Source organism: Anticarsia gemmatalis, chromosome 1 (genome assembly GCF_050436995.1).
Source record: "Anticarsia gemmatalis isolate Benzon Research Colony breed Stoneville strain chromosome 1, ilAntGemm2 primary, whole genome shotgun sequence".
In the NCBI taxonomy this organism is placed as follows: domain Eukaryota; kingdom Metazoa; phylum Arthropoda; class Insecta; order Lepidoptera; family Erebidae; genus Anticarsia; species Anticarsia gemmatalis.
The window spans coordinates 6,648,256-6,663,574 of record NC_134745.1 but is presented as its reverse complement, the minus strand read 5'-3'; the positions used below and the strand labels follow the sequence as shown (position 1 = coordinate 6,663,574).

The 15,319-nt window shown below is 34.5% G+C and overlaps 1 protein-coding gene across 1 annotated transcript in view; it reads left to right on the top strand.

The window, feature by feature from the left end:
* Positions 1 to 15,319, top strand: part of LOC142972969 (lachesin-like) — an 88,846-nt gene that overhangs the window by 36,331 nt on the left and 37,196 nt on the right. Inside the window, exon 2 of the mRNA XM_076114479.1 lies at positions 884 to 1,003. Within this exon, the coding sequence (XP_075970594.1) occupies positions 943 to 1,003 (61 nt within the window). The 5' untranslated portion in view covers positions 884 to 942. The remainder of the gene's footprint in view (positions 1 to 883; positions 1,004 to 15,319) is intronic.

Here is a 15,319-nt window from a genome sequence, read left to right as displayed (position 1 = left end):
TTTTGGTATATTGTACTCCTAACTCAAGCAAAAGAATAATTTATAAGATTATATTCGTGGAGAGTTTAGTTTGTTAGTGCAAGACCACAAAATTATTCAGATGACGTATATGATAGCCGTATTTGTTTAGATACTGAATGCAATTTCCAATAAATAAAATTTTGAATAGGCGGAGTAATTGCGTATTGATGAACAATAACCATACCAAAAAACAAAGATAATGAACAGTCAAACTGATAACCTCATTTCCTTTGGAGTCGGTTAAAAATCTCGCTTATTTTAGTTTCTCCAAGTAGTGAGCTACTCCTTAGTGTAAAACATCTGTATTGAACCATTGATTGAACCAATAACTTTGAAAACAAAATAACTACAGTTTTCATTTCTATCAATTTACCGTGTCATGAATATTCAAAATTAAATGAAATACTATTTATCCTATTACTAGTTTTATCAGAATTTCAAAATAATCCGAACATGTATTCAAATGAACTAGTTTATTTGTTTCACTTTCACGGCTTAGTGAATTCGCCGGCTTCCATGAATTCTATATATTATTACATTATTTTATACTTTTAGTTTCTATTTGATAAAATTTGATATTTTCCATTGCGCGTTCAATGAAATTACTCGTTAAAAGTATGTGTCGTTTGAAGCATTAAATTAATAATAAAATCGATAAATGATTGACTTGAGACTTTTGCCTAACAATTATTAATGCACAAATATCAATGACAGTGAGGGAGTGTTGTTAATGTCAGCTAATTATTATTTTTATCGAACGATTACATAATTATTAGAGAAGAAACAATTTATAACGTTGTTGGTAAAATATTAGTATTTTGTAATTTAGACATTTGAAATGATACGAACTGTTTTGTTTCAGTTGTGTTTAGCCGCGGGGCAATTTCGGCTCGATGTGCGTCCGCCGCGCGAGGAGGGAGCATGCTGGTGCATCTCTTGATACTTAGCACCGCCCTCGCGGCAGCCAACACTGGGAAACACGGTGAGTCACCAAAAAAGCTATTACGCATTTCATCGATTGATACAGTCTAAAATTGTATACGTATAGAGTGACGTGTCAGTGTAGAAAGTGCAAATGATAATAGTAATACTACTACTATCGACTACCGACAAGCGGCCTGTCATCGAGAAATTTTGTACGAAAATCTGATCAGCGCCTCCGACGAGCGTCGTAGGAACTATTTGGCAGTACATTCTAAATGTCAAAATTTCGATACTCGACAGTACCAACTGTACAAAATCGCACTACAGATACTATATATCTAGAACCGACTACACTAAAATACGACAATCAAAATGCTAAGATTCTAAATAATAATAATATAATACTATGAACGGAAAGCCAAACCCGATATTAGTTACGTGTATCGAGAGAACACAAAACTGAGATAAAAAAAAACAAAGGTCCAAACATATATAACACTCACGTAACGACTATTATAACAAGCAATGTAAATACTTATGATTCTGCGAATCACGCACCTCACTTGGAATCTCGGCATCTTGCGTGGCGGAGTAATACATATTTCTAGGAACCTCATAAACCGCAAAGGATGTACACGAGGCAAAGAAGCCTTACTGAAGCAAGATTCTCTGCCATTGGTACCAACGAAAAAAAAATATCGCTATCCAACCTTTTTTTCTACGCCTATGGTTGTCCAACGTAGCCGATAGTAGTAGAGATTCGCGTTAAAGCGGGGCCAGCTTTCGACAAATTTCTATTTAAATTTGAACAGCGCTTCTAGCGGGCGCCATAAGAACTACGCTGGCAGTACATTTAAATTTCAAACTCTCGATTGTCAATAGAACGGACTATGAACAAACTGTAGCGCGATTCCCTAAAGTCGGTATTGTCGAGTACTGTCAGATTGTCACCTAAAATGTACTGGGAAAACAGTACCTACGGCGCCCGCTAGCGGCGCTGTTCATCAGATTTTCATACATCAATTCAATTTCAATTCAATTTTATCCAAAATTATTGGGAGTACAATGCTTAACTTACGTCTTATAATTGAACTACATAGTACTAGAACATCATTTCTCAATAGTCAACCAGTTTTCGATAGTGGTACAGAATCGCGCAACTGAACACAAACAGAAGTCATAACAAAAATCAAACCTAAATTTCTGGCTCAATACGGGAATTGGAGACGACCGTGAGGTGCCATTTCTGTCGTCAATTACCGCCGGTGCGATGTTAGAGGCAGATTCACCCACATTTGCCACAACAAAATGGTCTCAATCTCATAACGGTAAGCTTCTTTTCACTGGCGGATACTGTTGCACACTCGGGAATATACAGATTGTTAAGACCGCAGATATGTCACGGAAAACATGCGTTGTTACTTTAAATAATCCTTGTAAATTTTTGCGGGTCATTATATTTGAACCTCGTTTTAAGTTTCTAGTTCAGTTTTTAACAAAAACCACTATGTAGTTTATACTATCACAAAGCTTTCTGATAAAATCATATTATACTCTAAATTTTAAAGAGAATAAGAGAATTACATAATTTATGAAGATATAAACAGCACTGTCGCAAAATATCGGTAAATTTTCCACAAACTATTATAATTTTCCTTTGAATAAAGGTCAATCCTATGTTAGTCTAGTTAGTAGTTACAAAGCGTAAGCCTACATAAAAAAATCAATTGTTAACATTGAATACGTTCTTCACGTATAACGATCAAAATTCGGGTCACCGCTCCACGAAGACTGCATAGAACTTTTAAGTTTTGTTGTATCAGTTTTGAAAGCGAAACGTTTCCGGTGCGCCACAACTTTCTTTAACTATTAAGTAACTTGGCCGAACTTAGCTTTGCTAAGCGAAAGAAATAGAATACACAACAACCTATATAAAGTTGGATTAAGTAAAACGAAATACATATACGTGAGACGTGGATTTAAAGGTGATATTTTTCTTGATGTTTACACGTTGAAAGGAGGGAACTATGATGTTTCGTGGCGGTAGATATCGGTATTCAGTTTGCTTAAGCGGTTCGTTCGCCGGTAACTTGTTAAGTTTCCTTTTTGATCAGAATATCGTCTAGGTGATTGTTAGCGTGATAGGAACTTTTCTTTGCTAGTGAAGTATCGAAAATGGCTGCATAAAGTTACAACGAAATAGACTACAAAATTCAATTATTGCTTTATACACTTGATACAAAAAAATACAATGGAATCTTGTCGGTTATGTTGATAAAATTTCTGTCATATTTTAACAAACAATGGATAAAGAGTGACCACTGTAATTAGCCCAGGTGTTCGACAGTCTCGACTGTTTATTGCACTTAATTAATACAATGTAACAACAGCTTTACCCACTTTACCACCAGACCACTCATAAAGTTGAAGAACAAACCACTTCTATACGACACGTAAACGTACACACGAGAAGCCATTTTATTTTACTATGTAACGTTACGATCAGTACTACAAAGCAAAGTGCTAAACGCATCAAAATGCACACATGACACGTATCACAGAATGTACGGGATCTGTGAGCGCACATCAGCACGTGTAACATGCATTATCGCGTCGTAAGCTGAGCATATCCAATATCGCATATTCCATCTATGTACTAGATCTAAGCTGAGTGACACAACGACTCAAGGGTCGCCGTATACCGAAGACGTCGTTATCAAAGTGTCAAAGCGTATTATAAGCTTGTTTACGCTAGTGTCTTCGCCATAAATACACACAAACTTCTTACTACCGTCTTGATACAATTACGTCTTCATGGCCCAAGTTTAGTACTCGGATTATACTATTCAAAAACATCTTTAAGGCCAAACAGAATAACATTAAGACTCAGCCGCCGTTGTTTGCAAATAATAAGAAAACAGACTTGGTAAGTTAAAAAATTTCGCGTAAAATTTGCATAAACCTCGCGAAGCCCTGTTCACTTTTCTCTACTTTCGTTTTTTATATCATCTCTTTATACCGTTCGTCCCTAACTCATTTTATAACAATATCTTATTAAGTGATTCATAAAATACTTTGGAACAAGAAGTTGTACAACTGTTAATAATGTTAGCGGATGTAGCAAAAGTATTTTAGTGGCGGTGGAAAATTCTCGGTTCTTACCAATCTGTCAGTACTTTTCCGATTTCTCGACATCCCTACTTTTCGCTTCGCACATTTATCTACGTATAAAAAATCCTAGTGAAAATCTCCCGTCCGAAGTCACCCTCATATATATTATGTAGGTAGTTTATATATGTTTGTTGAACACGTGTTATTCCGCCGTGAGCCCGTCAGATCAAACATAACGGTGATATATACGAGTACCTTATTTCAGTTGACTTCCAAATACAACTTTGTTACGTCTGAATAAGGGGTGACTTTATCACCACGGCTAATAGAATGTATTATGTTATGTTTGTCTTATTTACGCCTGCCTTACAAAAATGTGATATTATGTGGTAGCTAATATTTTGATTAAAATATAATATATCATTATTTTAACTCGCAACACTGGCAAAACAGGCGTGATGGATGTCTAAAACATCATGGCAACAGATTATTAGATAGATAAAAGTTAACGGACAACTTTCATAAAAGAAAACTTCGCTATTACAGCTGACGTCGCACTACGTACTCGCGGAAAAAAGCCTCTATTCATATAAAAGACAAATAAACATAAAACTGAGCCGCTATTAATCGAAGGTTATAAAAACCGCAATATTAAAACAATCGCCAATAGAAGGATACATAACTGGCTAAAAGGAAAAAATATATGTAGGCGAGCTAACGGAGCATTGCCTTTGTGAACTTAGAACTGAATCCCCAGAGGTTTATGTCTTTTCGGATCAGGAGGCTTACCGGAGGACGCGAGGAAAACTCCTTTCCTTCATAAATATTTACTTTATGAAATAACGCGCCCCAAGCTCAGCTTAGTCTTACACACTGGCTGGTACCAGGTGATAACTGCCAAATGACAAAAAACACTCTTTTTACTCGCGAGCTTTCTATTAGAAAAAAATAATACGTAAATATTTTACCGAGAAATTTTTCTCTTGACATGTTTGCTGAAGAAACGGGACAATATTATTAGAAATTCTCATCGTTTTAAAAGCATTATGCGTTAATAAATCAATCTCGTAAATATGTTAAAGTAATAGGTTCCTTTGCGGTATGCAAGTCATTCGACCGTGCAATTTGCTTAAGTAGGATCCTCGGTTCGTTATTACATGTTATTTATGTATTGTATAACTGTCTGCTTTCATGTTAATTTTGAATTTATACGTACTTAATAGGTTTATGGCAAGATTTCAATTAACTTTGCGTATATGTTACGAGTATTACATTAGGCAGAAATTGTACAAGATCATATTGAATAGTATATGAAGTTATAGCGCGTATTTATATTCGTATTTTAATTATAGTTACTATCATTAACAAGGTTATAATTATATGTGATAGTTCTATATTTTGCCCTAGTGGTGTTTCTTAGCACTACCAAAAGTATTCCAAAACTGTTTTACTTTTAAAATTAATTTGAAATCCTTTTGCAATAATAATATATTGCTCGTTATAGAGTTTAATAATTTCTTAACCACGACATGGTTTTACATAATCCACGATTACACTATCGGAATTCACGCTGATATGAACTGTTGGTTTACACTAATACGTCATAAGCAAGCATTGACCACAATTAAGCACGCTTGATTAGGCACCCACAGTGTGTGATCTTAGCTTGCGATAGGCGACTGAACATCTGCCAAAAATAAATAAACCGTATATCTTTTTTACTCTTTGATGTTTAAGGCTGATTGCCTCACTAAAAGGTTAACAAACTGAAGGTTAAGCAACTGCGGCGCGGATATTGTATAGATGGGTGGCAATTTCGTATTTAAGCATTTGCATATTTCGGGGAGCACGTTAAAAGTAGGTCTTGGTTGTTATGTCAAATGTTTTCTCATGGCTCAAACGTTTTTGACTCCAGATAGAGCACTTGTAATGGGAAAGAAGCAAAAGCTATTTTTTTAAATAATAAGTTACGCAGATTGTTTTAATCCATGCTTTTCTTTAAATGGGGCTGGAAAAGTACTGTGATCCACTGTTTCCCGTTTGGAAAATCATGTAAGATACGCAAATATATTTGAGACTGTTTGTCTTTTTCTCGTGACCTAAGCCCTGCCATCAATCGAATAATGTCAAGAAAATTGTAACGAAGTACAAGAATCGAGACACGGCCTACTTCCTGTTTTATTGGTTAACAAAATGTAACTTCTTGTAATTTTGACAAAATACTTGTGCCTTTTCTCGGAATTCCTTGACGTTTGGTCTCCGGTCCTCATTGAAGCGCTGCGTCAACAGTTATTTAGAATTGATAAAATGCCGGGTAAATAAATATAAAGACCTTCGTAGCGAAATGGTGGTGGCTTGATCAATATTGCTAGGGTCAAGTAAGATGAGAAAATAATTATTTTACTTTACAAAATTTGTTGACATTGAAGTAAATAACACCTTTTCACTCTTGTAAACAACTCACATTCATTTATTCTACAAGTCCGTCGCGCTCGACCTAAAAAGATTATGAATTAAAAATCGTTCACCACATTTCCACACACAGCGCAAATCCATTCAAGCTCAACCCACGTACGAATTTAAATCTGCAAATCCGCCACGAAAAGCGTTTCGAATCGAAACAAAAAATTAATTGTGCGATCATCAGCTATGAGTTAATACAATATTCAACGAATGCGGCGTGAACGATGGAGGGCTAGCGGCGTGTGAAACATTCACACAGTTGAGCGCGGCCGACGTGCGCGCGGCATCCATCCACATCCATCCATGGACATTGCAATACGCCACTGAAAAGTTACATCCAATTAGCAGAAACCGATGACGCGCGAACCTCATCCACCCGACTGAATTTGACAACCGCTGTCATAGTTTAAAATGCCAAATTCAAAATACCTTACGAGCTACGACCCATTCATTTTTAAACGCAAATAACTAACCGAAAGCGAACTGCAATGGTAGGTTTACTTTTTTGTTTTGTGTTAGCGAAACCAGGTACGGCGATTGTTTGCATAACTAATAAGGTATTACAACAAAAGCTCGACGAATTGGATTTTTCTTCTATTACGGTACATTTAGTAAATGTAGGAATTTGAATTATTTCTTATATTTATGTTAAACGGTGGTTAAATTAAGTAGTAAGATTAGCAATTAAGTCAAACATAAAATCGTTTTTCTAGAGTCTAGTATGTTATGTACTTTAATAGAATAAACACATTAACTGTTTGCCATCTACCGGACAGAACTCTTATTTCGTAAACCCTGGCTTTCTATGTATTCTGAACTGCAATAGGTCACCAAATTCAGTTATCCAAATTTGCATTATTTCACCACTCACATAAGAGCTAATGATTTAAGCGCCTTCTATTTAGAAGTGCAAATACAATAATAAAAGTTGGTCTTAAAACTAGAGTAAAATCTCACTCAATATTGTTTCACTACAACATTTACTATTGTCTAAAATTTCAAACAGTGCTGACGCATTTAAAGTTTTCTGCTACTACCGAGTGCGCTCAATTTTGTGCCAAAATACTTTTGTAGGAAATGTGGATGACGTATTTAGGTGGAAATGCTTAGACTTCAATCTTTATGTTTTTAAATTTCTTCGAGGTTAAGCCCTGTATGTGTCTTTTATTGTTAACACGCTTTGTGGCATATATGTGACGACAAAACATGACAAGACATGGTGACTATGCCGTTTTCAATGATTTGACAGACTGCTGCAAAAATTGAATTTCAGTTATAGCATAGCTTTATCTCTATTTAAACAGACTAATATCAATTCTCAGTTTCTTCCCAATTTCAATTTTGAGTCAACATTCGTTTTAAATACTAGGTATATAGTTTTTTTTAATATTTCATAGCCGTCTACAACCATTGTCATAAAAATCTAGATTTTATCAAAAAATATCAATATTTGAAAGTGATTCACAGGCAACGTTATCTTTTATGATATAGAATGTTCGAGACGGTCGACTCATGAGAAAAATACCCAGTTATCAGTAAAAATGTCTTGCGATCTAAGTGACTTGTTTTTTCTACGTCGTTAAGTGCCGATGAGCAAAAACTGAGTGAAAAAGAAAAACTTATAGTCTAACATTATAGTTGAAAAACTATGTACTGAAACGTAAAATTCTATTTTTTATGAAGCCGGTGCTTGAAAATGATGATACTAATTTAGCATTTGATTTGGTGGTAATGTAATGGCTTTTTTAAACAATTGGGTGTTTCCAAAAGTTTTACTACAATGCACAACAATGAACTAGATTAGCTCTACGATACATTTTTTAAATTTATGTATTAATTACATAGAACAAACCACTTCATGCTCTTATCCTAGCTATAATAATACTAAATTTTTAAAGAAAAGCTTTGAAAATACTCCATTCTACAGAAAACACAGGAATGCAAAAGCAATCTTCTAACAAGATTTACCGTATTTTTCTAACATCCAGAGTTCTTATAAAGATCCGTAAACCTTTATAAAAAGTAGATCACGACGTGTAACAAGTTGTTCATTCCGTTACAACAAAAGGAAGTAGAAGCAAGTAAATTAAACCCACTAAAATAAAGACAATAACGCTCTCTATTGCGGGGAAACAATACAAAGTATAAAAGAAAGAAAATGTCAATAATTATAGTGGACATTACGCTACTGCTATTGAAAGCACGTCCCTGCCCCCCGCATTTATATCCTTATCTCTTTCTCACCTTGATGACTGTCTCGGACCTCTCACTCACACATGAGGTATGGTGTGAGACTAGATTTCATTGTTCTTTTAGCAAAGTCGCACATTTCCAGAATAAACTAGAATTTATGATTGAGAGTTGCAATAGTGATAAACATGAGCTCGATACATTGATTTTTTACTCGTGTTGTTGTAATACGCTTGTAACACGTAAACAACCTAGATTCCAGTATTTTATAGCAAACGTGTTCTTTTTTAAATATTTATTGGTCTTTTAATTTTCTGCAGAGTTATGAAACAAAATCATGTGCGTAGCAACATTATTTTATATTATTATTAAGGCAAATTCAAATATCAAACTGTAGCCTAAAATAACACAATAGTTTCAATATTAAACAGCCGAAGTTATCAATCGCGCTAGGGACACACATTATATATAGCTACAAATATAATGTACAAATAAATTGCTACATTACGAACAAAATATCTATACCGAAATATAATCGATGGACTCCGAGGACTTACGTTACCTATTTCTTTTAAAAACCTTTGGTCGTTTCTGATAACGTGCGACCGGGCTTATATCTAAACCTACAGGAATAACATTGGGGACCACAATCGACTAGTTAAAACGCTTTTTTCTTTTATATTTAAGCTTTAGAAGAGAAACAGCAAGGATTTTATTCCTTATTTAATTACGTTGCGCATTTTACAAGATAGTTACGTTTGAACTAATTGGTTTGTTTAAAAACGTTTTAAATGTAGTTATAGGGAATTATTCTTATAATTTTTCTTTTTCATAGCGTTTTTTTTTTGTGAAAATGGCCTATTACTTATCATATCATGTAGGTACCCGTGTAGACACCACTTCTAGATTTCGAGTTATTTCGTCAAGAGACGAAATTTTGACATTGTTTTCATTCATTTGCTGTCACTCTATAAAACAGATAGGTTATCTGACATTTAAATATAAACGGTGGCAGAGTAACCGGACCTTATTATTTTAAGTAAATCGAAAGATGATCACACATTACTTAGAGTAATGTCTTCCGAAGAACTAGACCAGTATAATCTATCCTAAACCACAAGAAAACCGAGGTAAATAAACACGAATAAAATCTCCTTCTCTCTAAAATTTATTAGGGTTTAACTGGATTACGGACATCTTATTTAATATTTAAAGTTTTATCCAAAATAATAAAAGTCTAATACTAATTAATTTCATAATCTCCACTACAATTTATTTTTTTGGTTCGTAAATAATGGATAAACAATTTCCATTATGAAAATCTCGACAATATTCAGCTATTCTTTTTTATTAACTTTGTTTTATCTCGCCAGTATTCCAGACAGATTTAATAATGATCCAGTAGTTTGAAAGTCTAATAGTATTCCCAAATCCTAATTGTACAAACATTATGAATACAAATTCAGTCGGTACAATATTTTCAAGAATATTCTCACACGAAGCTCGTAATCCTTTACAGCTAAAGTACACAAAACAGAGCTCCGGGCCAAATGTTATTACACTGTGTATTACAGAAAAAATATTATACTTTATTGAATATAAACTGCCTCCATGGCTGAAGAGGTTATATGACTGTTAATTGTGTGGAGTTAATTTTGATTTCTAGATCAGTACCTCGATTCTCTACCACTATCGACTACCGATGACCGGCTAGCTATCGAAATTTTGACATTTAGTATGTACTGCCAAAAAAGTTTCTACGACGCTCGTCAGAGGCGCTAATCAGACTTTCATACAAAATTTATCGATACCTATCTGGTTTTCGATAATCAATAGTGGTAGAAAATAGAACAGTAGCTCTATTCTCTACTACTATCGACTACCGGCAACCGAACTGTCATCGAGAAATTTTGTATGAAAATCTGATCAGCGCCTCTGACGGGTGTCGTAGGAAACATTTGGCAGTATATTCTAAATGTCAAAATTCGATAGCTAGCCGGTTGTCGGTAGTCGATAGTGGTAGAGAATCGAGGTACTGCTGTTCAATTTCTGATAGGGTTAAAATACTACATTTCTACAACATATGAAAGGTTTAATTAAAAAGTTATATAGTTGATATCGTCGTTCATTTAGTCGGTGAGTTGCACTCAACTGAACTTGGAAACTGCTCGAACAATTTGAATCAAAGTAATATCAAGTGAAGCTTTGTTTGTTGCAAGTTCATCAACTGTGACTTATTTTAGCAAATTAATTCATATTTGTATGAAATTAAATGTATGTATAGAATACAAGCTGAAATGTCTGTTTTTTTGAGAACTATGTATGACTTCAGGTCTTCTACTTACTCTATTAAATTTGTTCTTGGTTTTTTTGTTCCAATTCCCACACTAAAAAATGTTCTTGTGTTGCGGGGACTTACACACAAAAAACGGACACAAAGCACAACCAGACCCGTAACAATTATTTGTGGATCGCACAAATAATTGCTCCGTGTCGGAATCAAACCCACGACCTCCCGACACGATAGTATCGGCGTGGCGACCTAAACCACTGCGCCAGGAGCCTGTGTGCCTACGGAGGTACTATTCCATTGCCGAATAAAGATGTAGAATGGAAGCAGGGGTCAGAAATTTACATTTTCTACATGCTAAATCCTATTAATCCTAATCTATAGAGCAGTTAAGAAGTGAAAACACTACAGACAGACGAACAGATTCATGCATTTATAATGTAAAGTATGTATTTTATTTTGGGAAACAGTGGTATTTTGGTGCAACTCATTACAATAGGTCTTTTGTGGCACAATGACATGAAAAAGGAATAACAGTACAGAATACATTTAAATCCTGTTTTTTTCTGACGAAATTCATACACAGAAGAATAAAACCGTTATTTAACCGAACCGAACTTTTATTGTATGTTATTATATCAGTTATTTCGATACTGATTGTGCATTTTATTATTCTGCAATACACGGAAAAAGCCATCCAAGTAATTCGTAGAATATACCCGGATGAAGTCTCGAAACTTCGCTAGTTTAAACATGCTCCTTCGCTTACATGATATGAGCAGTTTAGTAAAAATCCTTTGTGCTCAAAGGTTCCCGTCATTTCCACGTAATTAGCGCGGAATGGGCCTAGAGTAACTTATTTGTCTTTTAGCTGCGCATCAACATGGAGACAACATTGTCATATTTTGTATTATGTGTTTATGTATATTAGAGAATTTTCTACCATTATGCGCGTGTCTTGCGTTATTTTAATACATTTTCTCATTTCTTCAGAAATATCTTTATAAGCTTTGAGAGGTTTTCGAATACGCAACAATCTTTAGAACTTTTAAAATCCGCGACATTCACTTTGTACTGAATTTTACATCTATTTGTTAGTTATTATTTCAATTCGGTGATGCAGTGCAAAGAAATATGGACTATGAGGTTTACAAAAATACCTACTTATTACCTCAATATATTATGAGTCCCTGTCCATGCATTTACACGTGTAAACTGATTGCATTCAAAACCATACTGATAATATTGGTAATTTTTTCAAGTTTTATCCCTATTTTGTTATTATACCCACTTCTCCGCAAGGTAGAGAAAAAAGATAATTTTCCGTGGCTGCTAGACAAGCACAATCTGTATTTTTAATAAAAACGAACAAAAAGCCTACACAGCATCGTTTCCTAGAAACAATCTGGCAGGTTCACAGCCGTGTATAAATATAAAACATCAGTGGCGCGATGATCTTCGACGCAAATTAAAACTTTGAGCCGTGAAGGGGCAAAGATGTGGCCCCCAACGAATTGTGCCGTTTCTGTCTCGCTTTAATTGCGTCTGCTAGGGCTCGTTTACATTTATTACGACCATTGAAAAACTCGCTTCTAACGTCGATGAATACTTTGCGCTGAGTAAAATATAAAATATTTTTAAACTAACCTTGTTCTGACCTATTAAGATAACGGATTTTTTGTTCGACTTATTTTCCTCACGATAATGTTGTAACTTCGATGTTGTAAGGACTTTGTTAATTTTTAGCATCGATTATTTTGATGAAGTTGTTAGGCAACTCTTTTTTACTCTTTTCCTTGCCTGACTCGCCAGGAGGATAGTTAATGACTTAACCGAGATCGCTTACATAAATTTGAGCTTCAAAAATGATTCTTTTTTGCACGAAAAAACATAATTTAGCGAAATCTTTTCAGGAAAGTCTTTATTTAGTCACGGTATCATTGTTCACAGCATTCCTTTCCTTAAGAACCCCTCACAAAGCAATTATGCATAATTATTTATGAAGCAATTTTCTAAATTATTACGTTCAGCATTTGCATCGTTCGCAAGACGGAAACATAGAACAACTTAACCTTAAATCAAATTATGCCGATCGATGGTAACAAATACTATTAAGAATATTCCGTAGAAGGTTTGCAAAGGAAGCAATCCCAGTAGAAAGGAAAAACGGGCCGCGTTATTCTGCAAACAAAACGGAGGCCAGAAGGTTTAATCTCTATGAGGTACAAATCGCTCGTTATGTAAATTGAATCTCTTGCAAATTTGAATAGCTTTCATAAGCCAATTCCCTCTGAATAAAAACAATAGAAATACTCTTTCAACGTTTTAGATATTTCTCGACGAAGAAATTTATCTCGGATCATTAATTATTCAGCTTCGTAGATACGAAGCTACTAACTACTACGTAACTAGATAGTTACGATGAGATAACATCGGGTTTTTCGATTGAATCCCTCTTGAACTTGCCCACTTTTGGCCTGAAGTAATTTGAGTGAAGGGAGGGGCGACACACGAACACGCTACTTCCTAATTCAATTGCCTCCTGAGATCTTTGAGCACTTTACTCGTATCTTTTACAGTTCAGATTTCGTACGAATTGAAGATAGAAAATTAGGCTTTAACACAATGAAATTTTCTTGGGTCGCCACTTAACAGAACGAATTTGAAGGTGGCACTTAAATCTAGATAGATTTTCTAAATGCTTTTAGTTGAAATGATCAATCTAAAACACGTGTTAAATATACATTATTCCATGCAATGCGCATTAAACAAACTCCATACTAACAAATAAATATTGAGGTTAGAGTTTAATAGGGCGTAAAACAACATGCACATTACGTAGGTACGAATATTATCAGCGGTCACATTTGTTCAATTATTATAATTTAATTTTCTATCTCGCATACAATCTGTTAATTTAGGAGTATGAAAAAATACTTTAGTAGGTCGGTTTACTGCTGTATTATATGAAATGGGTAGTTCATCTGAAGAATATCTTGTCATGTATTACGGTTAATGATTGGAAATTGCACGTTGTTACAGCTTTGCGCAGGCTAACGCTAAAGTTAATTATATAATACTTAATTCTGGCCAGGACATAGTGCGCGTGAAGAGATTAACCTAAGTAAAAAGCATTCCAAGCGTTAATCTAGATTAAAAACTATCTATAAATCGTACATTAAAATCCGTTACGAATTTTTTTCAAGAGTAACAAACATAGATACCTGATACATCCATCCATCCATTCTCACAAACTTTCGCATTAATAATATCAGTAGGATAGTAGAATCTTACTATTGAATTTTCATGTTCTTCTTTTTAATGAAATTTCATCAACAACATTCATTACTGTTATGCCAGTATTTTAGTGAGTTGAACAGTCTGATTTCGTATACATTCAGCGGCAAACTGTCACCAAATTGGTCCCATTCATCGTTGAATGAAGGATCAAGTGAGCCTTAGTACTTTCACTCGTTTCACTGCAATTATAAAGTGCAGCATTCTTGCAACTTGAAATTTGCGTTTCGCTTTGAAGCTTTTACAAATGAAGGCAAGAAGAAATGCATCACATTGTTCTAATGACATAAATGTGCGAATTTGAAAGTGACTGGTCTTTGAATATATGTTCTTTTTCCTACACCAAGCGGCGTTCTATGTTAGCTTTTAACCTCATAATATCTATCCAACATTTCTTAAATTAGGTACATTTGATTAACAATACAAAAAAAAAACAAATCTTAAATAATCAGAATGGCCACTTTTACTCCGATCGGTATCGACGATTCTTGTATTAAAATCTGATTTACAGCCACTATTTTTTTAAGAAGACCGTACTGAATGTTGGAAATCGTACGACTGATTATACCACTATCGACTAACGGCTATAGACTCTAACGACTAATCTCGTGATATACTAGAACTCCAGAGTAATTAAAACCTCATCAGTGAAATCTTACATACATCTACTTCGTAAAATATTCTAGTTGCAGATTATTTTCAGCGCTGAAAAGTTTTTAAAATAAACCTCTAAACATAAAGAATATTTAAAACAAACAATGGCTCACATACACCGTCTTGTGCATGTGTGTGTTGTTCAAAGGACCCTACAACTCCGACGATGTTTTGCGCTCATTAGTTTACAAAATTACCTGCTGACTAATTGTTATATATGGTTGAAACAGCTCTGTTAGACCTTTATATTGTAAACAACTATGTTTTAGTCATAAAGGAATAGCGATACACGTTACAATAGGTTCAATATTAATATTAATATCCGTGTTTAAGGCAGATATAATATTTTGTTCTACTAAGTAAATAAAA